General features: G+C 39.8%; 1 protein-coding gene across 2 annotated transcripts in view; it reads left to right on the top strand.

Annotated features, from left to right (window-relative positions):
- The window catches only part of LOC147674128 (dipeptidase 2-like), a 365,658-nt gene that overhangs the window by 170,694 nt on the left and 169,654 nt on the right, over positions 1-25,310 (top strand). For both annotated transcript variants that reach the window (XM_086945196.1, XM_086945195.1), the window contains exon 2: positions 11,019-11,289. In XM_086945196.1, the coding sequence (XP_086801322.1) occupies positions 11,123-11,289 (167 nt within the window). In that variant the 5' untranslated portion in view covers positions 11,019-11,122. The remainder of the gene's footprint in view (positions 1-11,018; positions 11,290-25,310) is intronic.

Here is a 25,310-nt window from a genome sequence, read left to right as displayed (position 1 = left end):
TTTAGCAAGGTCGTCAAGGGATATGTCAGGTATTCTTGACAGTTTTGATATATCAGCCGCCGAGTTGGGAGTGTTGATGGGCACAGGCTCATCTTGAGGAAAGGAATTATAGATCTTCCTCACTCTTTCAATGAAAAAGGTGGCAAGGTCTTCACACTGTTTCGAGGATGTAATGCAGGAGACTGGGTTGGAGACCTTTTGGAGGCTTTGAACTAGTTTAAAGATTGGTTTAGTGGAGTTGGAGCTTAGTTTAATTTCCTTTGCATAAAAGGAGGCTCGGGTGGTACGAATCGCCTTGTGATACGTGCGTAGTTTAGACAAGTAGAGGACTTTGTCGCTATCAAAGTAGTTTTTCCTCCATCCGCGTTCAGCTTTCTTGCATTCCTTCCGCAAGGTTTTGAGCATTTCATTGTACCATGGGTTGGTGGGGGAACTGCGAGTTTTGGTCCACTTAGCCGGAATTAAGGCGTCAAGCCCTGTAACAATCCAGTCGTGAAAAGCAGCATAGGCTGTATTAATATCTCGGTTCTCATCAGGGGGGTGGAATTCTCCTAGGTTTTTAATGAGGTCTTCAGAAGAGAGTTTGTGCCATGGCCGTTTGTGGCAGGGGTTAGCCGCAACTTTAACAGGCGTTTTTTTTGCCGTAATGGTAAGTTTAACGAGGAAATGGTCGGTCCAACCCATGGGTTCAGGGGGATCAGCCGTAGCTTCCAACATGTTGGTAAAAATAGGGTCTAATATGTGCCCAGCAGTGTGGGTGGGGGAGTGGACCAGGGAGTTTAGCTGCAGGGCCGTGAGGTCGGCCAACAAGTTTTTAATGAAGGGTTCAGTAACAGAATCAATGTGGAGATTAAGATCACCAAGTATGGTGAAGTTGGGCGAAGAGACTTCCAGAGTGTGGGATATTTCTAGGAGTTAATCAATAAATCTGGCAGAGGGACCTGGTGGCCGGTAGATGTAAAGCCCAGAGAGGGTGAATTGAGGGCAAATGGAGATCTTGAAACGTGCGCATTCGCAACCCACCCCAAATATCTTCTTTCGTGAAAGAGCAGTTATATGTAGTTCAGTATATAACGGCTATTCCCCCGCCCCTGGAGTCTCTGTTAATCAATTTTACGGAGAAACCATTGGGCAGCGTAAGGTTCAGAATGCTAGTCTGGTCATCGTGGAGCCAGGTTTCGCATAGAAACAGAATGTCTGGGTTTTCGTCCGTTATGAGAGTATGGACTTCCGCATGATGTTTCGCGAGAGATCTGACATTCAGTTGGAGAACCCGGAGGGGAGAAAGCTTAGGTGTCGCCGCCATACAGCTGGCTAGGCTGGGCTTAGGTGTAGTAAGCCCCTGGGGACTTACGGGCAAAGTGGCTGGTGCTGGTTGCCTATGGGCCGCTGAAGGGCGCAGACGTGCTTGCCTTAGGCACACCTGCTGCGCTCGTCCATGTGCATCCTTGCAGCGCGCATTTAAATATCACTGTGATTATATTTTTGTTAACTAGTTTTGACAATATTATTGCAATTTGATATTGTTGGCGCCGATATTAGGTCATACAATTGTTTTTAATAAAAGTAATATTTCTTGGGACTTGCCAAAAGTAGTCATGTGTGTTGTTCAGCCTAAATAAGTAAGCATTTTGTGCCACTTAACTTGTGTCTTGGACTATTTAACACTTCCTTCTGATATTGAAGGACAAATTTACTGGACTGTCTAGCATAATTTTTGTACTGGAAGGGAACCCTTCCAGTATAAAATACCATGCTTAGACTAACTTTAAACATGTTTCCACTTTGTATGTGTGCTGTAGAGTGCAGAAAAGAAATGTGAAATTAAAACATTTCTCCTTCATAGTGCCGACTTGAACTTGGCACATTTTTCCCATGCTAAACTTGCTCTACTTTTATAAGTAAACAGGGCTTAATGTCAGAAACCTTCAGTGGTTGCATGGGAACGGCCATGTACTACCCATGGTACGCCCTCTTTGTACTAATAATGCACAGCTTTACACTACTTTCAAGTGATTTTCCAGTGCTAAACTTGGTTAGCTCTGGAAAGTAGATTTGCAAATCACTTTTGTGATGCAAATACAACACTAAAACTTAGTAAATATACACCCCAGTCTATTTATTTTTGACAGGGACATCTGATTTTAAAGTTTAATTGTGCATTCCAATAATACTTCTCCCTTTCCACATTGCATTTTCTAGGTATTATTAACAGGTTTTATCTAATTGATGAAGAGGATTATAAACCTGACATAGACAAATCAAAAACAGAATTCAGAAAGAGAGACAAATATGATGCCTTCTGCACTGTTGCTTAACTATGTGTGTAATAATGATAAACATATGATGGTAAAGGTCTTGGGATGGTGAGTGCTGAGAAATCCAGATAAATGAATGACAGTACTTGTATTACACCCAGTTCACAGTTTATAATAGTGTTATTTAGAGGAAGGGGAATTATTACCTTAGGCAGATGATCTCCTCCTTCATTCCAGATTAATTCAGAATAGCAGTGGTTATAGTGCCCATTACATCATGCCTGGATTAATGTGGTGCTATATATTTTAATACCAACAAGTCCACGCTCAATAAATTACAGGCCATCCAAAATGCTGCAGCCTGGTCGGGACTGGATATCCCCCAGCATCTCTCAGTTAAGGAGGGCTTGGGCTCCTTTCAATTTGCTACATGACAACAAATGTGTGAATTTTAAAGCTCTTTGCATGGTCTATATGGCACTCCTTCATCAAGGACCTATGCCTCTGAAAACTGCTGAGATCTCCATCTAGGAGGAAGGTGACCATTTAGAGTTTACAAAAGGCCAGATGGAGTCCCCTTGCTTTTCTGTTGGCAGTGGGCAAACTCTGGAATTCGCTGTCTACCTATATTGAGAGTTCTAACACTCATGCAGCTTTTCATAAGCAGCCAAAAACCTGGCTTGTTTCTCAACAGTATTGGTCTGTATGGCTCTTTTTCCTTTTTTATGTCAGCAGCTCTTTCCAGTGACAGTGCTTAGACACCTTGTGACTTAACAGCCCTTATAAAATCAAATTTAAATATGAGAAGAATTTGTGGTAAACTGGATGCAGGAAAAAGATGGCTAGGTTAAGAAGGAAATATCTTTTGAGGAAAATCTAAAGTCAGGTAGTAAAAAGCAAAGCATCAGTTGTTGAGGTTCATTGAGCAGGTGGGCAGAATCTTGACGATTATGCTTTGCTCAATAGAAGACAACAATGTTACAAGTAATGAACATTGGACCAATGAATGGTCTAAAGGTGTCCCTTCATGATCAAAGTAAAGAAAAAGGTTTTGGCTAGCCTCATTTGAGGTTCAACTCCAGGTCAGTGTATATGTCATTTGTGATGTAGGGAATTTTTCTGTGCATAGAATTAGATTGGAATAGTAGGGCTATAAATTCACAAATGGATTTTTTATTTTGTTTTTTCGCCGAGCTCAGTATTGAACTCACAAATTGCAATATTGGATAGCAATTGATGTGCAGAGATGGTGATCTCAAAACACATATGCACTGTAACATGCCCAGAAATGCCTGCTTCCCCTAGACAGAGAAGCTTCAGATGTGCCACAAGGTGATGGTTTTCTCTAGGAGGAAAGCGGTGCTTCCTCACAGCAGAGGTGGCAGGTCTAGGAGGCATGAAGAGGTGTTCGGGTGGGAAAGGGTGATATTTCTTGATGTGAGCTTTAGTATTAGATGGGTTCCAGGCGAATGAGAGGGGCTCCAAAAGGCTTTATACAGGTGTGCAACTTGAGTTTTTTTGTGGAGGTGACACTTTCAGCCAATGGATTGTGCCATTCCTTTGCGAAGACATAGTGCTGTTTCATCATATATAAGTTGCTTTAGTTGGGTGTGGTGTATGGAAGGTCGAGCTTTCATTGATTTACTGTGTCGGCACATGAAAGAGGCAACAGCTTTAGGTAGACATTAGCTGCTGTGGCTCAAGCAGATCATCTGATGCTTTATTGCAACATTTGCTTTGCCCTTAGACTTGTAAGCAAATTTGCTAAACTAGGACAGCAAAGTCTTGAGGAGCTGAAGTTTCTTTTTTTCTTTTTTCTTTTTATTGACAACACGAAAATGGAAGAAAAACAGGTAAATTCCATAGGGAAGAATAAATTTAACAACAGTATGGCAAAAAAAAGAGGAAAAAAACAGTTGCAGAGGAACAGAAACAACAGTACAAAAAGAAAATATCATTTGGATACATTGCCTTTTTATATTTTAATTGAAATTTCCCCAGATTTTTTCAAATTTCCTTAGTGACTGCACCCCTCTAAACTTAGTCAGGGCCGCCTCCATCGAATATATCTCGTTGACCAATGACCACCATTCCATGATGTGAGGGGGTTGAGGGGAAATCCAGAAACTAGCAACAGTTTATTTGACACAAGATAATAATATAGTAGCTAGGGCCTGCTGGGGAAGAGTGAATATCTAGTAGTTACCCAGTTTCATTTTCATTTTCATACCCTTATCCAAGGCTGACCAAAACTCCTTCAACACGGGGCAGGAAAATAACATATGTTCTAAGTCAGCACTAACAAGATCACATTTGGGGCACTTAGTACGATCACTATATGAGACATTTGTGGACCACTTGAAAATTACTTCAGGAGTGTAATAGAGTAGACAGGTGGTTTTAAACTGTTGTAACCTTAAAGTTTCATGTATTATTCCTCTGTCACTTAGAGGACAATAGGAGAGAGAGCGAGTAAACTACCTTATAATAAGGTCTTCTATTAACATACCTGATAATTGAATGTTTGAGTGGAAGCTTGTGATGATTATCTCCTGCGAGGAAGGGAGCTCATTTTGCAACCTGGTTTGAGAATCTGAGCTCATCAAACTTCCGTGACCTTTCTTCCTTCCTTCCTCATTTCCCTTAATGTCTTACCCTTAGGATACATTAGCAAGATCTCACTGGAGGAAGCAGCCATCAGAATCACATGAGGGTAAAATGAAGTTCAGCTTAAATTAGGCAATAATTGCAAATATGGTCATACCATGAATTATGATGACAAGTATGTGAACTTTTTTGAGACGGTTAATTTTGCAGACATGCTTAAAAATGCAAATAGATAAATACCAAATTAAACAAATGCCATTGCAATATGCAGAAAAAGAAAGCGGGACATAGGTGAGAATGACACCAGACCACCATATGAGAACTTCATGAATATAAAGGGAAAGAGGGAAGGTAGACTAAACAGAAGAACAATGCTGCTCAAAATACTGCAAGAAGGCATTGAGAAAGAACTAGGAAGAAGCAACTCATACACTCATCTATCTACTCATTTGTATATACATTCTGACTAAATCCTTCATGCATCAATCGGTCCAGCTGCTAGCTGAATCGGCTGTGTACGGGGGTGAACATAAATGTTTAAGCGAGTGTGGCTAAAGTTAGAGCCCTGAGGGACACTGGAGTAAATTGTTTGGGGGCAGGTTAAGAACAAAAATATACCCTGGCTATCCCACATCAAGTTTCTCTCTTACCAAATTGGCTTGCCTCAACTGTGGGAGTCCCCCGAGGAGAGTTGCCCAAGGTTACAGAGGTCAGAGTTGTTGGCCACCCTGAGAAACCATAACCTTAACATGTTACACTGCTCGACAACTCTGGGTAGGCTATCAACTGAATTCTTGCAGGTCAAAATTGTACCCAAGAGGGAGGAATTTTTAGACCTAGTGCAGCCTTCCCTTGCGAGAAAATTATATACCCAGCTAAGACATGGCTGCTGGCCCATTAGGGTGCTGACCTCTAAATGGGCTAATTCAGATGACGGAACCTGCCCAGCCTGCAACAATAGCATAGAAGATATTGCGCATGTTCTGTTTTTCCTCCCGGCGTATAGTAAAATACGGAAATGCTGGTTGTCTTTGTTGTGCAGAAACTTGGGACTCAGTCAATGCGCACAGGCTTGTAGAGTTTTATCATATGACACCTCCCTTCCTATTGTTTCCTCGGTTTCCCGCTTTTTACATGGTATGTGGCGCAGAAGGACCACCTTTCTGACAAGGAACTAACTGGGGTAATTCCCCTTTCTTGATCACTTTCTTTATATATTTTATTTGCACTTTTATGGTCAACGACCAAAATAAAGTTATGAAATGAATTAAATTGTTTTGAATTTGGGTCAGCAAGGTATACCAACAGGAACCTGTTAGAGAGATACTCTATTACAAAAGATAAATCAAAACCTCCAGTTCCAGAAGGTGTGCTAATAGCAGATCACAAGAGATAATGTTGAATGCAGCATATAAGGGCAATAAGGAAGAGGCATTGCTCTGGTCCAACAGCATCATCAAATCGCCAACAAATGTGACTAATACCAAATATGTCCTGGGTGAAGGAAAGCTTACAGTATAGAGCAGAAAGTTGATTTAAAGAAAATAAGAAAGCTGTTTGTTATTTGATTTTTCAAGTAGAGAATGGAAGTCAAAAGATGGGATGCAAATTTGATAGAATGGAGGAGTTGGCTGCAGGTTTGTTTAGGAGGGAAATAATAAGAGACTGTTTATGTGCCTCCAGAACCATGGATAGATTGATAGACTTGTTACAGATGGAATGGAGAGCTCAGCCTACGAGTGGAGGTCCCTTGAGCATTATTTGGGGGAGTGCAAAGGTTGAGAGTGGACCCCGAAGAGACAGAGGACTAAAGATCAAGTAAGACTGTGAGAGTAATTGGGGATCATTCAGTATCTACTGGGTTGATAAGGGATCCTTAAGGCTACATGGATCAGTACTGTGAAAAGTTAAGCAAATAGAATTCATTGTATCGAAGAAAGATAACTCATTATCCAGACCTTGTAAGGGCTATGTCTTGGAAGTGGCACACTCAGGCTGGGCTAGAGAGTTCACAGCTTTGGAAATCTCTCTAGAAGATTTGTTGACCACTAAACCTTTGCTTAAAAATGTTCTTAGCAGCACAGTCCTAATATTTGTATTCTCAAAGAACTACAGTTAAAATTAATTTATTTTCTAGAAGGTAGTTAGTTCTCTAAGCAAATTCCAACTTTTTAAAATTAAATTCCACTTCCCTGAGGAGAGGGCCTGTGCCAAGGAGCCCTGTAGCAAGTCTGATTAGGGCAGCAGAGGGAGGTAGGAAGTGCCATGTCCATGGGATGGTTGACCCAAAGGTTAAAAGCTGTATTGTCAGAGTTTAGTGATGAAGTAGTGTGGGTCAATGTAGCAGCGGATAGAGAAGCCTGGAAGGAAGTATGAGTGTGCTTAGACCATGGGTGTTTCTTAATTGGAGGCATATAAATCAGGTAAACAACAACTTCAAGAAATAGAAGCCCAGAATGAGCCATGTATCTTCAGCACAAAGATCAGATGTGCACTGGAGTCATACAGAAAGATTCTCTCATCTACATAAATTAATTATCTTTAATGGTCTGGGATCCTGTGATGCCTGTTAAGCAGCAGAACACACTGGCAGTTTTCCCCAGGATGTGCCCTAATTTTTCTAAGATCTCTTCCACTCACTTATTGTGTAGCTACACTCCGTGCAGCATTACCAAAACCTGAAATGTTTTTCATTCTGTTTGAGAGAAAATTGTTATTTCTAACCTCACCTGACTAACACGTATAGGGCTAGATGTACTAAGCTTTTTTGAGGTCGCAGACAGGCCGATTTGTAAAATTGGGCCATTAGCTCAGACAAAAAGGCATTTCCAAATGTACAAAGCCCAAATTACGATAATGTAACCTGTTACTGATTCACAATTTGGGTTTGCAAATTGGTATTTGGAAGAGGTGCGTTTAGGCCATCCCTTCCAAACACTGATTCAAATTGGTATGAACGCATGTTTTGTGACAAAAATGTGGTTGCAAAGCATTTGCACTTTACCGCAAACTGAATGTTGGTGAACCTATTTTCGCAAATGGGAAGGGGTGTCCAAGGGCGCCCCCATACCCATTGAGACTCGTTTAATTTTTTTAATTTTAAGAACAGGTAGTGGTCCAAGGGGATCACTGCCTACTCTTAAAAAATGAATCTTAAATGTTGCATTTTTTCTTTCTGAATGCATTGCGTTTTCCTTGAAGGAAAATATGATGTGTAAAAAAAATAGCTTTAAGTGCAATCACAGACATGGTGGTCTGCTGACCTGAGCACGCCACCATCCCTGTGATGGCAGCCAATCATTCTGAGTGAAAAGTTGTGACCCACCTCATTTATATTCTTGAGGTAGGTCTATTTGCGACACTTTTCATTATAAAGGGGGTAAATAACTCATTTGTACATTAGTAATAGCCATTCCCAAAAAATCTTAGGTCCCTTCCCCTGGGTTCCACTGCTTCTGTTTCGCTTACTTCCATAGGCTAGCTTGTGGACATCTTTTTGTAATCAATATTTGGTGAAATTTAGAAAAGGGGAAGGGCAAGATGAACACTGGTGCTAGAAATAAACAATGTTGTTCTGGACCTTTGAAGGGCAGCACCATGTACTCTTTGGACTGGCAATGAACATTTTCTGATACTAGCCATTCTAGTAAACTGATATTTATACAATTCTCTTCCTGAGCAGTTACCAAAGCATTATCTTAGAATTAATCAACAAGAAACGTCCAAATTATATCTAAGCAAATCAGAAGAAATGAGTCCAGTATATTTCAAAAACTTCTTCTTTATTTTCTTCTTTCCAGTCACTCAGAACTTTTTCTTTCTTTTTTCTTTGCCAACACGTGTTTCGTCCTAACTATATACAGTTTATGGACTTCGTCAGGGCGAATGAGTATCTGTTTATCTATGTTAATTGATGAAACTTCGGGTGATCAAACCTTGAATTTTCCTTCGTTATTTTATGGAAGCCACAAAGTTCCACATACTCTCATATTTTCGGATATCAAGGTCGAGAAGTATATTATCGGATGAAACGTGAAAGAACCTCGGTATAAGGGAATCCTGGCGTACTCGGCGTCTGCTTTGGTAACTGCTCAGGAAGAGAATTGTATAATGTTCATTATATAGACAGATTTATTTGTCTATCTTTACAGTGTGGCAGGGACTGTATCTCAACCTTTGAGCAATACTAAGCCTGATTGACTATCCGTATTAATAATAACACTATAAGCGCAAAGTACCCCTCTTGCCATTCGATAAAATAATTAGTAAACTGATAATGTTGTTGTTGTTGTTGTTGTTTCAACTTTATTTCGCCTATCTTTAGCCATAAAAGCAACAAGATAAAAACATTACATAACAAGTAATCCCATGGGCAGGTTACAATAGTTTAGGGTAGAAACAGATATACAATTTGTCCACTTTATGAATTCCGTCCTAAAACCTACAATCTACTTACATAAATAAGATAAAAATTAGTCTAAAAGCCAGAGCATAAAATAATTTGATCACATTACCCAACAATTAATGTATACAGGATATAAAACGGAGGTTATTAAAATCTTAAAATCTAGTCAATTGCACTATAGTTTTAACCCAGCCTTCTTCCTAATCAGGTAAACATTATATAGAAACCTAGTTATACAGAACACCACCACCTGAGAAGTGTTGGACTTCAATATGCGTTTGACTTCATTGCATGACCTAACACCCATGTTTCTACATAAAGATCTAACCCAGTGAACCCTGGGTGACTTGTATACCAGGCAAAAGAAGAGTAAGTGAACATCATCCTCTTTCGCCTTCTGCGTACAAAGAGTGCACACGTCAATTCCCTTGTTTCCCCCCCACCTGGACGTATTTGCATTTATCTGCAGGACCCCATATCTAAATTGTTGGAATAAGGTTTTTGCTAATGGTGGTCCTATCTCGTCCATAAAGGGTTCAAAGGAAACAACATCTTTAAAGGTTAGGAATTTCTGGGTTAATGGACCAGTGAATGAACTGTGTAGTGTTGTATTACTGATATAAGACCAAAAAGCAGAATTTAAAAGCTTTTTACAAGAAGGTGTCAGGCTCAAGGGCTCTTCCCAGTAATGATATTGCCCAGAGTGAAATATGTTTTAACCAGGCAATGTTCTTGTATCCATCAATCTGCATGATTTCTATCAGACCACTTCTATTGTTAATCAGCTCTGGGGTAGTCCACATCCTAACCCAATACAACAAAGGCCTTAAAATAGCTTGGTGATCTGTACATTTAATAGCAACATCCAGAAACACTGGTACTAGGGGAGTTCTAGACGGTATTTTAAGCAATCTCCGTATAAAATTATTTTCATCCCGTTCAAAATTCTTTTTACAGGATGGCCCCCAAATCTCAGCCCCATAAAGTCCAGCTGATTGGGCATTTGCTTTAAATACTTCCTATACTGGTGTGATAGCCTTAGATTGGCTACCCCCAAACTGATAATAACCTCTGAAGCAAAAGCAGGCGCGGCTCCTCCGCTATGGCGGAGGAGCGTCGCCCCACTGCTCTCTTGCAGTGCGACAAGCCAAAAAACATAAAATGGTAATAACTTTTAGTTATTACCATTTTATGTTTGCTTTGAGGGCAGCCAGTAGGCGGGCCGCTCTGCTCTCTGAGCAGGGTAGGGCAGGACTGGTTTGCCCACTCCTGAGTGTGCACAGACTGTTTAGTCGGTCCTTTCGGGCCGCCCAAACCAGTCATGCATACTTTTCCCTTCTCCTTGCAGGCTGCATTGCAGCCTGCATGAAGAACATGCCCACCCTTCTAGCCCCAGGTGGGGCGCGTGTCACGGAGCTCCAGACCAATCACAAAGCTGCATGCAGCAGCGTTGTTATTGGCTTAGGGGAGGGAGCCTGGCTGCCTGCTTCCTGTTCCTGTCGGAGGCAGGAGACCAAGAGCAGTGAAGACACGGGACCCAGCGGCAAGATAGATTTTACTTTCTTTATTTTACATAAGACCCCCTACCCTGCGTGACCCCCCACCCGCACCCTCACTCACACCCACCCGTGAGCTATGACAGCCTATACTGAGAAGAAGGAAAATGAGCTGCAGTAGACCGAGTATGCCGTTGTGTGCCATGTTTTGTACATACAAATTCATGACTCTTTCCTTTTTTTCACATACAGATTCAAGCCCTTGAGCGTCATACAGAAGCACAAGTGAGACTACCCAAATACATTGAAGAAGACATATTACAGGCTGACAGAGTTTGTATTCGCCCCCTGTACAAATGGCAGTATATTGGCACCACTATGTTTCTTTAGTGGTCTGTGTACAAATACGGCAGCTGCCAGTGTGGATATTTCTATTGCTGCTGACTCCAGGTGTTGTGGTAGCAGGCAAGGAAATAGAAACAAGGGTTCTGGAACTGATGCAACGTGCTCCTTTAATTGACGGGTAGGTGTCCTCTGTCAATTACAGTATACTTATTGGCACTGGTGAATTCTCTGCATTATGTGGAATGTTTGTTTTTTGTTACGCGTGCTGGATTCACTGTACTGGAAAGTAAAATCAAGTAAAATAATATGCAGCTTGGGAAATAATCAGACTAAGAAAATATGTTCAAAGCCTTCACGTTGTCTCCAACAGTCTTAGTTAATTAACATGATTCAGAGGAGAAATAGCTACTGGCTGCCACATACAAGGACCACTTCGCAAACATATTTGTACATGTAAGTTCAGCGCCAATGTACAAGAGCCTGTTTTGGGAGAATGTATCCATTTTGTCTCCTAATAATCGAGTTTTTACTTGTTAACTAATTGCTTTATTTAGTGTGTTTGATACAATGCCAACCAATAATTTCTGATCTAGTAAGTTCACATTCCATAGAAAAGTCACTTGAATTCTATCAGTTTCTATATAGTATGTTTTTGTTTTCGATTTCAATTTTGCTTGCTAATGAATTGACAGTGTTTCTGTTCCCCAGACCGTCTTCCACCCAAACAAGAGCGTTCCCAAAACAAAAAGGAGATAATGTCCAAAGGAAGGTCATGCAAATTAGTGAATACTTATATTTTAATCTCACTTCTTTGAAAACATGCACAGGCTTATTTGTGGACTTTGTGATAGACTGAAACAACCATTGGCAAAGCTAACATGGCTCGTATTTGGGACCTATTGGCAAAGCCAATGCCTTTTGATGATTCTGTATTGGATCAGCAAGATGCTGTGCAACAAAGCCAAAAACAAGCTAGACAAAAGTGTTTTAAAAGAAAACAAAGTAGGGCAAAAGATTTTTTTGTTTTTTTTAAGGTGGATGGGTTGGCAATATTTGCTACCTGGCGCCTCCTTCAAAATAAAATGTTTAAACAAATAAGAGAGTGGGAGGGAGCAATGGAGAAGTGGGGGGTAATCAATGCTAAGTGAGCAGGGAATAGGGAAAAGCAGCACACAAGCGAGAGCAACACAAGGCAGGAGAAGAATCAGATGAACGAGAAAGCAACATGGAGTACAGGTGAGGGATTGTGTGTGGCTGGGGGAGGCACTCAAGAGCGAGCTTGTAACACCAGGGAGACAAACACAGGCTGCTGGGGAGGGGGGTAGGTATTAGGGACCATAGAAGCGACCAAGGGAGAGAAATGGAAAACACATGCACCCTCATGGAGTGCTCAAGCAAAAAGAGAAACGCAGTTCTCTAAACGTGAGCAGTGGAAGGTTAGAAGACATCAAACTAGAGAGATGGTAAAGAGGTTGTCTTCCTGTGGAAGGACAAATACAAGATAGACAAGCTGGGACAAGAATAGCCATCCAATTAGAAGCAAATACATGAGTGACAATAAAGCCAACCAATGCAAGCAATGGGCAGGCTGTAAGATTGACATTTTTCACTCTGAAGCTAAAAATCAAGTTTGCCTACTTATTTTATGATCATCAACACAGTGCCATATTGCAGCAGACAAATGAGTTCCTGTCAGGTGCATTAAATTAGGAATCTAATCATCTCACTGTAAAAGCAAATTTTCTTAGCTCTGGCATATGATATTGATTTAGGAATATCAGATATATAGTTATATAATCTAAAACGTGTAGTTGAAATCTATTTAGTTTACAATTGATCAATACCCTACACAGATACATTTATTCAAATGTAGTTGTTTCAAGTGATGGGAAAGACCACCAGATTTAGCATTATGTGGATGTTCTTCCATTTTGTTATGCACTACTCCTTAGTTGCAATATTAGGAAAATCTCTCAAAAGAAATCCCTGATGGCAGTTTGATAATTCTCTGCTTATGGACCAAATATGGATTGAAGAAATACGTAAGTCTATACAGCTGTTTTTCAAGGATAATATAAATACTGCCCCAAGTTTTATGGTGTGTGAAGCTTTTAAGGCCTTTTCTCATGAACAGGTCATCTCTTATAAAGTTGGGGCCCAGAAGATAGAAATTTTACAAAACAGAGTACAGCGGGTTAGGAATGAATTTAACTCTGCGATTTCAAGAGATTACGGGGATAAGGCATTACAGCAAGAACTGGTGAGAGTGAAAGACCAACTAAGAAACTTTTCTTTCTCAAAGATATTACAGCCTGCAGATAGGGAAATATCTAGTATGGTCTACTAAAACGCAGAAGACTAGGCAAATAATCACACAAATGAGAGACCCCAGTACTGCAACTATGGTGGAATATAAATATTGGCTATCAAAAATATTTCTTCGCCATTTTAAACAAATGTATGCAGAAGTACAGGTAATAGACCCACAGGATTTAGTATGTTACTTTGGCGCCTTACAGTTACCACAAATTACATGGGACAATATGGAAGCTTTGAATAAGCTTATTGAGCCAATAGAACTGGCAGCAACATTGAAAGATATGGCTAGTGCAAAGACTAGCGGGAGGGATGGTATTCCTGTTGAAGCAAACAAGATGTTTATACCTGCTCTCTCCTCATTTTTAATATTTCTGTGTAACTAAATTATAAATGGGATCCCTATCTCCAAAAGATTCAAGGAGTCAGTGGTGATTAGTATTCTCAAAAAAGACAAAGATCCCAGTGACCCTAATTCATATTACCCAATAATCTTATTACATTCAGATCACAAGGTATTTATGAAAATCTGGGCGCTCTGTTGCTCCAATTGTGCAACAAGTGGTACATGCTGACTAAACAGGATTGTTGCCAGATTAATCAGTTGTTGATTTTCAGTCATTGAGGACAAGGCTGCAATTTAAATGATGGCCGCAGAAAAAGCATTTGACCTTGTTGACTGGAAGGCTCTGTTTTTCATTCTAGGGGAGTTTCATCCAAATTGGTAGCGTTGCTAAAGGAAGTTTACAAGGGGGCCGAAGCAAAGATAATTATTAATGCAGAACAGGTGGGAGAGGTTGAGATTAGGCGCGGCATGCATCAGGGATGCCCACTATCCTCACTCCTATTCTCTCTCTTTATTGAGCCACTCGCAGTCACAATCTGCTCTAATTCATCAATTCTAGACCCCATAATGGGTATGTCAAAAATTTTACTTTTTGCTGATGACTTAATCTTAAGGCCAAAAGTGCAAACAGACAGGAAGCGCTGGAGGAAATTCAGGCCTAGGTGGTTATAAAGTCAACCAGTCCAAAACAAAGTTGCTTCTGTTTAACTCCACAGATGCCCATTTGCCAGCAGGGCTACAGAATTTACCACAATGGCCTATGAGATACTTAGGTTTATATGTAACAAATGATTTTTCACAATTGTTTCATTAAAAAAAAAAAAGATTTTTCACAATTGTTCCATTTAAATTATGGGAATACCCTTATAAAGGTAAGAAGGTTATTAGAGAGGTGGAAGCTATTACCCTTGTCATAAGTGGATCGAGTTTCATTGATCCAAATATCCATAATCTCTTGTTTGAAATCATTTTCCTGATCCTCCTGAGAGTGCCAAACACATATTATAAGAAATTAGACAAAGTTATTTGTAAGTTTTAATAGGCAAAAAACAAGCTTGGGTAAAACTTTCTACCCTTGAACTAGGCATGGAGCAGGTGGGCTAGCATTAGCACACTTCCTAACATAATATCAGGCCTGTTTGGTTAGTCAGTCAATACAATTACCATCAACATCATCAAAGTATGACAATTTTATTCTAACTCATATGCTAAAAGAAAGTGCAATTAATTTACCAGTTTTTCTTTGGTCAACAAAACTACCTAAGAAAATGAAGTATAAGGTCATAACGACAATAGTATCACACAGCCAGCTAATTCTTTTAAGCATACAATGTACAGGAATGCCATGCACTTACTTCTCTCCAATACTGGGGGGTTTGGGGCTTACAGCTTTCATAAGGGGCCTTGCAGTCTTGGAGTGACCTTAGTTTTATGAAGTTAGGGGACTTTTATAATCTGATAAACCCGATAACATGGGAATCAATGTTACAGCAATTTGGCAGCCAAAATTCAGCTCTATGGTTAAGTCTAAACCAATTAACCAGTTTCCCTAAAAATAATTATATGATGATTAATGAAACAGCAAAAAAAAAAATAAGGGGGATCAACGTTAAAAAAATTGTGTGGTATAGGAAACTGGTAACGCTTGCTATGCCAGAGTGCTAATAGTACATTTATTGAGGATCTGCTTCCAAAATGTTTGAAAGAAACGGGCTGCAGGTTTAATATTAAAGAATGGCAACTATTGAGTGAGATTGGTCACAAAGCCTTGAGAGTGGCACATTTTAAGAGAATGTCTTTTCTATCTAGATGGTTGGCATACTACATAGCTCATAGACTTAAAAAAAATTCCCATCCACTCCAGATCAATGTTTTAGATGAAAGATGAGCATGTGGGCGGGATGAATTTATATACATTTTTTTACATGCCCTAGCCTGCAGCAGTTTTGGCAGGAGGTTTTGAAGATTATTGGTCATTGCATGTCAATGGATATCCTTCAATTAATGTTGTTGGTTTTATTTGACTTCACGCATATAGGGCTCCAGCTAACTAAATATTGACAATATTTTATTTGTATTGCAATAGAGGTAGCCAGGTCCTTCATAGTGCAGATTGGAAACCATCAAAGGTCCAGACAATAGGTCAGTCAGTGGCTTTCTAAGTTGGCTAAGTTGGCCCGGACCTTTCAGTTTGATGCAGCATATGCAAAGAGGGTAGGGGCACTCCGCACATTTAAAGGCTACGTGGACGGACTACTACTCCGTTTCTTTCTCAATGTAAGATAAAGATCATTATGTAAGCTAGATGAAAGAGGTATGTATTGCAGAGTATTGAAATGTCCTGCTCTCTGTGGTAGAGGGTAATGCTGCTATATAGATTTTAGTACTGGTTTTATGCACATCGTATATTTGCACTATGATGTTCTAAAAAAGGAAAAGATTATGGATGCTGCTATTATGTGGACTATGTGTTTCGAATATTTGAATTTGGATGAAGCAGGCAATTTTTTCTTGAGAATTGTTTTTATCTGCCTTATACTTAAATTTTGTATTACCTGTCTCTTTCTTGCTCACATAAAAAAAAGAAGATGGGCATGGTGGGAATCTTAATTTCTCATTGAAATATTATGTGTTAGGATTTAGGATTTTAAATATTGTTCACAAAAGCTCTGCTTACTTTGGGTTCCACCTGATTTAAAGATGAAAAGGTCAGACTCCATTTTGAATAGGCTAAGACTTCATTTTTGCTCAAATATTTTCAGAATAATCAACAGAGCTGTTTTGATGCAGGTGTTGTCTGTTCTTAAATTTCCAAAGAAACGTGGAAGTGTAGTCAATGACATTGATAAGGCACCTGATGAGACATCAGTTTCAATATCAAGGTCTAACAAGAACAATAGCCAAAACAGTGTAGTTTAATTGTCATACTTTTACAATATTTGTTTATAAGAATGCATCTTAGAATAGTATCTTGATGTGTATTGGCTATACTAGACATTCCTAATTACTGATCTAGGAATTTTCTACCTCAGATAAGTTATGATTTAAAAGGCCATGTTGCTCAAGTTGCGACTTTGGTGTTACTCTACAAGGTGTGCCTTCCCACCCACAGGTGAATCTGGTTAAATGCACCAGCAATGAATGTCCACACTTCCGGAAAGAATACCGAAGGAGAAGGGCTCCGACCTAGGAGATAGTACACTGTGCCCTAATCGGCATGGTAGAGCGACACAGCTAAATTTGAAGTTTTCCCCTCATCCTCTGAAACAAGGAGTTTGACAGCATACTAAGGATCACAAGATATTACCTAATCCTTTAATTAAAGCAAGTGGGACATATTTGCCAGTATTTGGAACCACATTAATGGAAACATCCAGTTTTGGAGCCATTGTAGCACCAAGATACGATACCAAGCCCTGAAGAAGCCCGTGTTGGGCGAAACGCGTAGGCTGTGGATTTTGGCTGTGGACTTTATGACACACAATAAAAGCACTTGAAAATCACGTCACCAATTGGAAAACTATTACTCCGGTCATCTATGTTGATTTATATGTATGGCATTTAAAGCTACAAATAAGTACTGATACGCTTTGCCTCTCCATTGTTGTGCTAAATAAGTTTATATGTTACGGCCATTTCTGGTGGCTGGTCTTATGTGGTGGGCAAGAGTGGAAATTATAGCGTGAAACCAAAGAACGGTTGTAATAACTGTCAGTTAGTGCAGCAATAGTGCCTGCCACCTCTTCTGTGCTGTAAACTATGAATGTCAAAGACAAGTTATTGTAGCACCACCAGACATTAACCAATGTGTAATTGACATATAAGTATTGCTTTTGGGTCTTTACAAATCCCATTAAGGGATCAGGAGCACCATAAAAACAGCAACACACCTTATTTCGTTATTCACCGCATCGCACACATTGTACTAAGTAGAATAAACACTTTTATGTTAAAATAATTTGTATTAATAAAGGAACAATCTGTTTCTCAGTACTGCTACAACAATTACACAGGATATTAGGACAGGAAGAAGATACATTATGTTTAACAAAAATAGAATGAACACTTCTAGCATTGTAAAGAAATGTTACTGAAACATCATCTGTAACTGAACACCCTATTCCTATTGTCTACTTCTAAGTGCTATACTATGAGAGCACGGAAGGTAAAGCAAATTGAAGTCTAGAGTTTCTTAGGGAAAAGACACACACAGCATACTTTGTTCACCGCAAAGGGTGTAATTATCAGTGGAGGCACAAACACAGTGTTCCCCACGAAGGGCAAATACATGCTTTGGTAGCAGTCAATCAGCCTCCCATCGGGACTCAGCATTTATCAGCTTCAGGCGAGATGTAGCATCTACAAAGTTTACCTCCAGTAGGCAAGACCATCTCTGGCAGAATCTCAGGCCATACTCAGGGTGAAGGACTTCTTCTGACAAGTGGTCAAGGGGTCGTCCTTATATACTAAAATGTATCGTTATGAACATATAAAGTAAAAGAATGTCAATTCAGACTACAACATTTTTGTTATATGTCTATCTGTTTTTAATTTTCCTTGACATGGTGGAAAGTAGACATTTGACCAGACTAATCTCACATTGATGGTCATATCTGTGTCAATGATCAACTGGCTTGATGATTTCACAATTCTTTGAAAGATATGGCCAGTTGACCTCTGTATTGAATGGCAGATATGACAATGATTCTGGATAACTCGGCAAAGATGACAACTCTCATTGTGTGCAAGAGGGAAGATGGCAACCTTCTCTAGTCAAGATGGACTCAGTGTCTACATAAGATGGAGTCTGACCATAGAGACTTAACGTCAGCCCAACACTGAACTACTTCTGAAGAGAGGTCCTCCATCCCAGGTTATCCCACAAGATACTGTCAGAGATGATCTTTCCTGCCAGAGATACTGCTGCATTGTGCTTTCTACTGAAAGCTGATAGTGAGCCCAAGTTGGGGAGAAGAGGAGCTGATTCGATAGGTGTTTTTCTTTTGAATGGAACACAGCGTCCCTATTGGCAACTACAGTGCTTTACTGCAAGCAGGTATGCAGTGCGCTCATAAAAAAAGCGAGATGCAAATTAATATACTACCTGCTCTCCTAATGTAGTGCATAGAAGTAGGTTTCAGGGTGTTAGGTTTTTAGATGACATTTGAACTGTGGTGGGAATGTTTATTTTATCCTCATTGTTTGCAACATTCACATGTGCTAATATATTTTTGTGGTTATTTTAAATGTGATAAGCAACAGATTAAGACTGTTGAAAGAACATGCCTTTTAGTTAAAGTGTTTTTTAATCAGTGCAGTTTGTGTGTGTAATATTCAAGAGAAATGAAAACGCTTTTTTTCCACTAACCATGGCGTCCCTGGATCCCTGTTTAGGTATTGTTGGTAACCTAAAAGCATTGATGCCACTTCAACTATGTATTGTATTGAGTGGGGTTCTGCGGGGCTATGAAAACCTGTCTTTCACATTCAAGCGTTTTTACATTGAACGAAGTTCACTAATGTCACCCATGTGTGCAAAAACAAACCTTGTAGAGCTGAGCCAAAGACTCAGTTTATGCAACACGCTGAAAATAATACACCCAAATATATTTCAGGTAGTGGGTACATAGTGGAGGAACTTAATTTTTGGTGGATTTAAACTTAGAGAGAGAAACAGAGTAGAAATGCATTTAATTAACTGAGGGTGTTAATGGGATTCCCGAATCGCAATATACAATAAAACATCAGAGTAGGCTAACAGTTTAATTTCTTCATTTGCAAATGCAATAACTTCAGTTAAAGGATTATATCATACAGGCTCTGAAAATGATTCAAAATGTAAAATATAAAAGCAAAGGAGACTGAGGACATCCTTACTAGTAGCACATTCCAATGTATTATGCAGTGAAAAATTCAAAATATGAAACAAACAACATTGGGATCAAAGCCAAATCAAGACAATCAATTGATGATCAAGAGCCTTCTCAGCACCCAATAAAAACATGGTTAGATAAATCCTCCCTGATATTACCTTAAGGATAACATATGATAGCATTCTAGCACTGATTGAAGATTGGTCCCTATTCACACAACAAATCCGATCAGCCGTAACTGATGAAGGGAGTGCAAACATCTTTGATAAAAATGGTAAAATGTTTAAGATCAGCCCTGTAATGTTTAGGTATTATTTTGATTAAAGCCTCAGGCAAATTTCCTTTTATTGCTAAATTAGATGGAAAATATCTTCAAATATCTTTAGCAAGTTAAAGCAAATTAAAAATACAACTGGTATTCTTAACCTGTGGTCTGCAGAACCACCAGTCTACTCAGGGGTCCACAAAGATTAGGAAACTAAATAATAATAGCAGATCAATAGTAAGTACACACAAAGTGCAAAATTGAAAATTGAAAATTTAAATAAACCGCAAATGTAAAGGAATTTGGAATAGAAGGATAAAATATATGTTGGCTTTCTTAGTTTATTAGTAGTGCTAGTACAGGAAACAGTAGCATGGAACATTGGTTGCTTCAATGGAAGCAATAGTATGCACAAACAAAGAGTGTGCATTATAAGAAAAGTGATATGCTGCAGTTTAACATGTAGATGGGTCTTTAAAAATAAAAAATAACATATTTAAAACTTCAAACCCACCCATTAGATTTCCCATACATTTAATAATTTTGAATCTTGTACAGTTTTTGTGAAAATATTTCAAATTTTACATATCTCTTTGATAGATACTTGTTTCTGAAGTTGTGTATTTTTTGAGCTTCAAATCATTAAATTGATAAGGTAGGATTCCCATCCTTCCAACAGTGCAAATGAGAGGCTAGGTGAAGATGTGAGTGTATGGAGGGACTTGGTATGTGACCTTTTGTACCTACAAGATGCACAGCCATGTTAGAGGATCAGTGCAGATGTGAACTCCTTGGCAAAGAATAGTGTGCACGGATGATGTGTCCTGTGGGTCACCGTGTATTGAATTGGGATGCAACAATAGTTTAACACAAAGGGACTTGCAGTAATTTGGAGGGGGGAGGGCTGTTCCCCACTGCAAGACTTTTTTTATATGTTTTGTTTTAACGCTGAACTTAATAAAAAGTTTAAATTAAAGTCTACATATAATTATCCAGCTCAGAATGATAAAAGTCTGTTTGAGAGCAGCGAAGAGAAGAATATTTTCTTCCATTTCTGAGGTATGTATTTGGCATGAATCTAAAAATGAAATGTGAATTAATGGTACCCTGTAAAAACTTCTAAGTTCTTTCAAGAATACATTTACATTTAAACTCCTATCTCACCAAGTATCAAATTCTTGATAAAAGTCTCCAGCATCTGCATGACTATCATTTTCACGTATCATTTAATTTAATGGAACAGCATTCCTAAAACCAGGATTCTACTGGACAAGAACATAAATGTTAAATATAATAATACATGTTTTATTAATATAAAAAAATCAAACAATAGCCATTTGCATTACTAATCATAACCTGATGTAACATCTCCATTTTCAGTGCATTGTGGCATAAAACAGCAAAACTTTCTTTACAAATGACTGAAAGGAAGTAAGGAAGATTTTTTGTTGTTGCTTGGAATCTGTTTATTAAAATTTTTCCGGGAAAACAATACAAGACATGAGCACAGTACTGAGGTCGCACCACATTTACATGTGGTGACATAATAGTACAGTTGCAAGCAACAGTATTTAAGTATCAAATGAGCACTAAAGGTGTTACATGTGCAGATTACCCAGCGAAGAGGTGTCGCAAACAGTAAGACATGTCATGGGTCTAAAACATTGAAGCCAAATAGTATAACTAGAATAGGTCAATGGTGGGGTTCATGAGGCTACCAAGCCAGAGATATGTCTGGGGGTGACATAGATGGAGACATCTGGTGAGGTTGCTAATGAAAGAGTTGCAGTGCTTTTAGCAGGGTGGTGTGAACAGGTGCATTCTAAGTGATTAAACTAATCAATAAGTGGTTGCCAGATATGGATGCATTTAGCATCATTTTGGTCCAATTTGTGGCACAGACGTTCCATTGACATAACATGTCAAAGACATGCGAACTATTGAAAATTGGGCGGGCCATGGTTTTCTTCTGATCGAGTACTATAAGCTGTTTTGCTGTGTCTAACATTTGGCCAATGGGTTTCCAGTCAGAGTGTGTCCCCACCTCCACTTCAGGGATCAGACCCCCAAAATGACCAGGGTATAGGAGGCAGGGAGTGGAAGACCTACAGAACCTTTTATGTGACCCAGAACTTCCTTCCAATAAGTAGTAATGAAAAAGCATGACCACCAAATGTGGCAGAAGTCCCCTGGTTCAGATTTGCTGCGTCAAAAGAAAACAGAGGTAGCAGGTTATATAGTGTGGAGGCGTGTCAGTGTGTAGTGCCATTGTGCCTTGATCTTGTGTGCTGTCTCTTGTTGAGGTATACTACTGCAAGTTTTGGGGATTTAATACCAAAGAGTTTCCCATTGTTTTTGTGAGATGACCTCTGCAGTGCTAGTCTGCCATTGCCTTTGATACGTGTGAAGTTGCAGGGCCGTAGTATGTTGGAGTACTTGGTAAGTTTGAGAGATCAAACCCCTGATGCATTATATGCTATGACAAATTTCTCAAGGGGTTTTTTAAGGTCCGTATATCCCCCTGTGCAATAGAGGGGTGGATTGGCCAGTGTAATAGTTGGCAGTGTTGCAGCTGCATTGATTTGGGGACTTTAAAGCCTACTTTGCATTGTTCAAAGATTTTAATAGGTACTCACAAGAAGAAATCTTGCTCACTGGCCTCCCAGCTAGAAAATGTGTGGCGGCCACAAGCTGGGGTGAAATCCGGGTTACAAGCAGTTGGTGTGTTGGGGAAAGGGAATGTGGTGAGACACCTCCTAAGTGCCAACTTGTCTCAGATCCAGAGAGCAGTCTTTGTGGGGTGGTGAAATATTCACTCAGGAGATGTCCATGTTTGGGGCGCCAGGCTAAATTTTAAAAAGAACGACAAGTCACTGTTCGGTCTATATGGAAAAAGTGCTTATCGCTTTTGCGGACCACCCACTTGGAGATATAATGGAGATGAGCCGGCAAATAGTAGTCCAGAAGATTGGAGCAGACTGTCTCCTGACAGCCTTACAACTGAGTTTGATAGCCTGAGCATTTATCTTCACAGATAAAGGTACATAGGTCTCTCTGAGCAGTCCAGGTGTTTATGATGGGCTTTGACTGAGAGCTCTGACGCGGACGCCAAAGTAAAATACCTGTCCGTGGGTTGGCCTCTCTGCAGATGGTCATGTATTCCAGTTGTAATTGTAATTTTGTGAAAATGTGTGTGAAGGAGGTGCACAGATGACAAAATATTTACAGGGCAAAAGTAAATAAATTGCTTAAATGTGAGTGCAGTGTATGTTTGGAAGTGGTGAAGGGAAGGAGATGCAAGTAAGTGCCTTCAGAGAAGAGTGAAAATGGGTCCCGAAGAGGTAAGAGAGGTGGTTGAAGATATGCAAATGTTAAATATTGGACGGATTTGTTAGCATGAGCTGAAAGCCATTTTGTATTTCTGGCAGCCATTTTAGTTTGCCATATGCTGCCACGTGCTCACCATGTGCTCTGTCCTCCCTCAGTGTTGACTGCTCTTGTAATCTGCCTAGAAACGAACTATATTCAGCATCTTCCACTTTCACACATGCTCAGTTGAGCTTGTAGCTGTCCTTGCAACTGTTCCTAGTACGTAAATGTCAGGATGTGTTTGCCAAAAACAGCCACTGTTGGCTCCTCCCACTTTGTTGAGCAAGCAGATCTTGCATGTCCATATTAGTCATTTTGCATGCTTACATGAGCCAGGACTGCCCCTTGGTCTTATACTGACTATGTAACCCTAAGCTTATATAAGGTCCCAGTTTTCGGCACTCCTTTGACTGCCTCATTCAGTTGCTAAAGCTTCTGTTTGACGTAGTCTGACTCATTTGAGGTTAATAAAGATGTAACTTTTATATTTCAGCTTCTGTGCCAATTTCTTCTTTGTTGGTTTAAAAGTACCAAGTATCAGTGGGACCCCTAGGAAGGTTTCTTGATTTCTTCACAAATGAATGAGATGTGCAGAGAAAAAGGGCATGTATATCTACTATTTATAACAAATCCTTGTTATTACTCATTTAAGTTAAACAACTAACAATCATTGACAAAGCCAATCGTTCCGACAGGTTTTATGTGTAGATCGGTTGTTGAATTGTATAGCTGCATGCAATTACATCTCAGACATAAACCAAAATACTGGTCGAGTAGCACACCATGGGAATCAAAGAAATGCATTTTATGTATTCCCTTTTAGAGAGTCAACACATTTTTCATCCCACTTGAAGATATCTCTTCACATATTTCAATATGACTGATTGCAATCAGCAGCTGTGGGTCCTTCCCAAAGCCTGGTTAGAGCATTTTCTTCCAAGTTGATGCCTTATGCAGGGCAAGACACTGGGCAAGCATACACTTTAAAAGGCTGAAATTATTGAGTTTTACAATTTGAACATTATAGTAACTGTTGAACAAATAATGTAGTTAGATATAGGGCAGTTTTTATTGGTTTTAATATTTAAAAAACTATGCATTCCCACTGCTTTGTAAGCCTTGCTTTAGCACAAAATTAATTTGTTTTAAAATGCTCTATCTGCCAATCTTTTTCAAACTTTTTCTTTCGAGGAGGATCCAGCCTGGACCCCACATTTGTCCATTAAGCTTGCCTGACTCAGTCACTACATAAAAATCATACCATACTTTTACACTCACCACTTTCAAATGTCACTAGCTGCCACTGGCGAAGAGGTGAGCATAGGAGCGCAATCAACATGGCCCTCCAGATCCCTGTGCCTTGCATCATCCGGGGCCCAGGCCCAAGGTTAGCAAGGGCATACCATAAGGAGGCTGGTGTCCCCTCTCCGTGGGGGAATATGATCTAGACAGTGCCACTGTCAATCATAGATCAGTTTGGAAACCAGAATATTTTTCCATGTTCTAAAGATGGGCAATAATGTCTTGTTTAGTCTCTTGTAGGACAATTCCCTTTATAGGCTTGTCATGGCGAGGAGCACATACTGTCCGCCAGACCAGGCACCACCCCTCCCCATCTATCATGCAGATTGGGGACACGCCTTTGCTAGCTGAGTTATTGTAGATGCCCAATAGGGTCTTAGCTTCAGCCATTGAATGCAGGGATCACTGTTTTCCTTTCAATTGAAAAATGAGAGCAAAAGGATAGCACCACTGGTAGCAAATTTTCAGTACCCTCAATTTATCAGGGATGCGCTTGAAGTCAAGACTCCTGTGCAGAGTGGCTGGGGAAAGATTCCTGAGATAGTTGAATGGTGTGGCCACAGAAGCTTTAATCACCTTTCCCCCTCAAGGCCTGCAGAATGACTTCTTATTCAGTCAAGAAATGGGCCCTCATGAAGATGTCTAGGACAGCATTTGGGCACCCCAGCGCTAGATATGCTTGATGGCTCTGTTGGACTTGGCCCTTTTTCCCGACATTTTTTGCTTTT

The sequence above is a fragment of the Lissotriton vulgaris genome, chromosome 12 (assembly GCF_964263255.1).
Source record: "Lissotriton vulgaris chromosome 12, aLisVul1.2, whole genome shotgun sequence".
In the NCBI taxonomy this organism is placed as follows: domain Eukaryota; kingdom Metazoa; phylum Chordata; class Amphibia; order Caudata; family Salamandridae; genus Lissotriton; species Lissotriton vulgaris.
The sequence above is the reverse complement of the archived record's forward strand: the minus strand, read 5'-3'. Positions and strand labels throughout refer to the sequence as shown.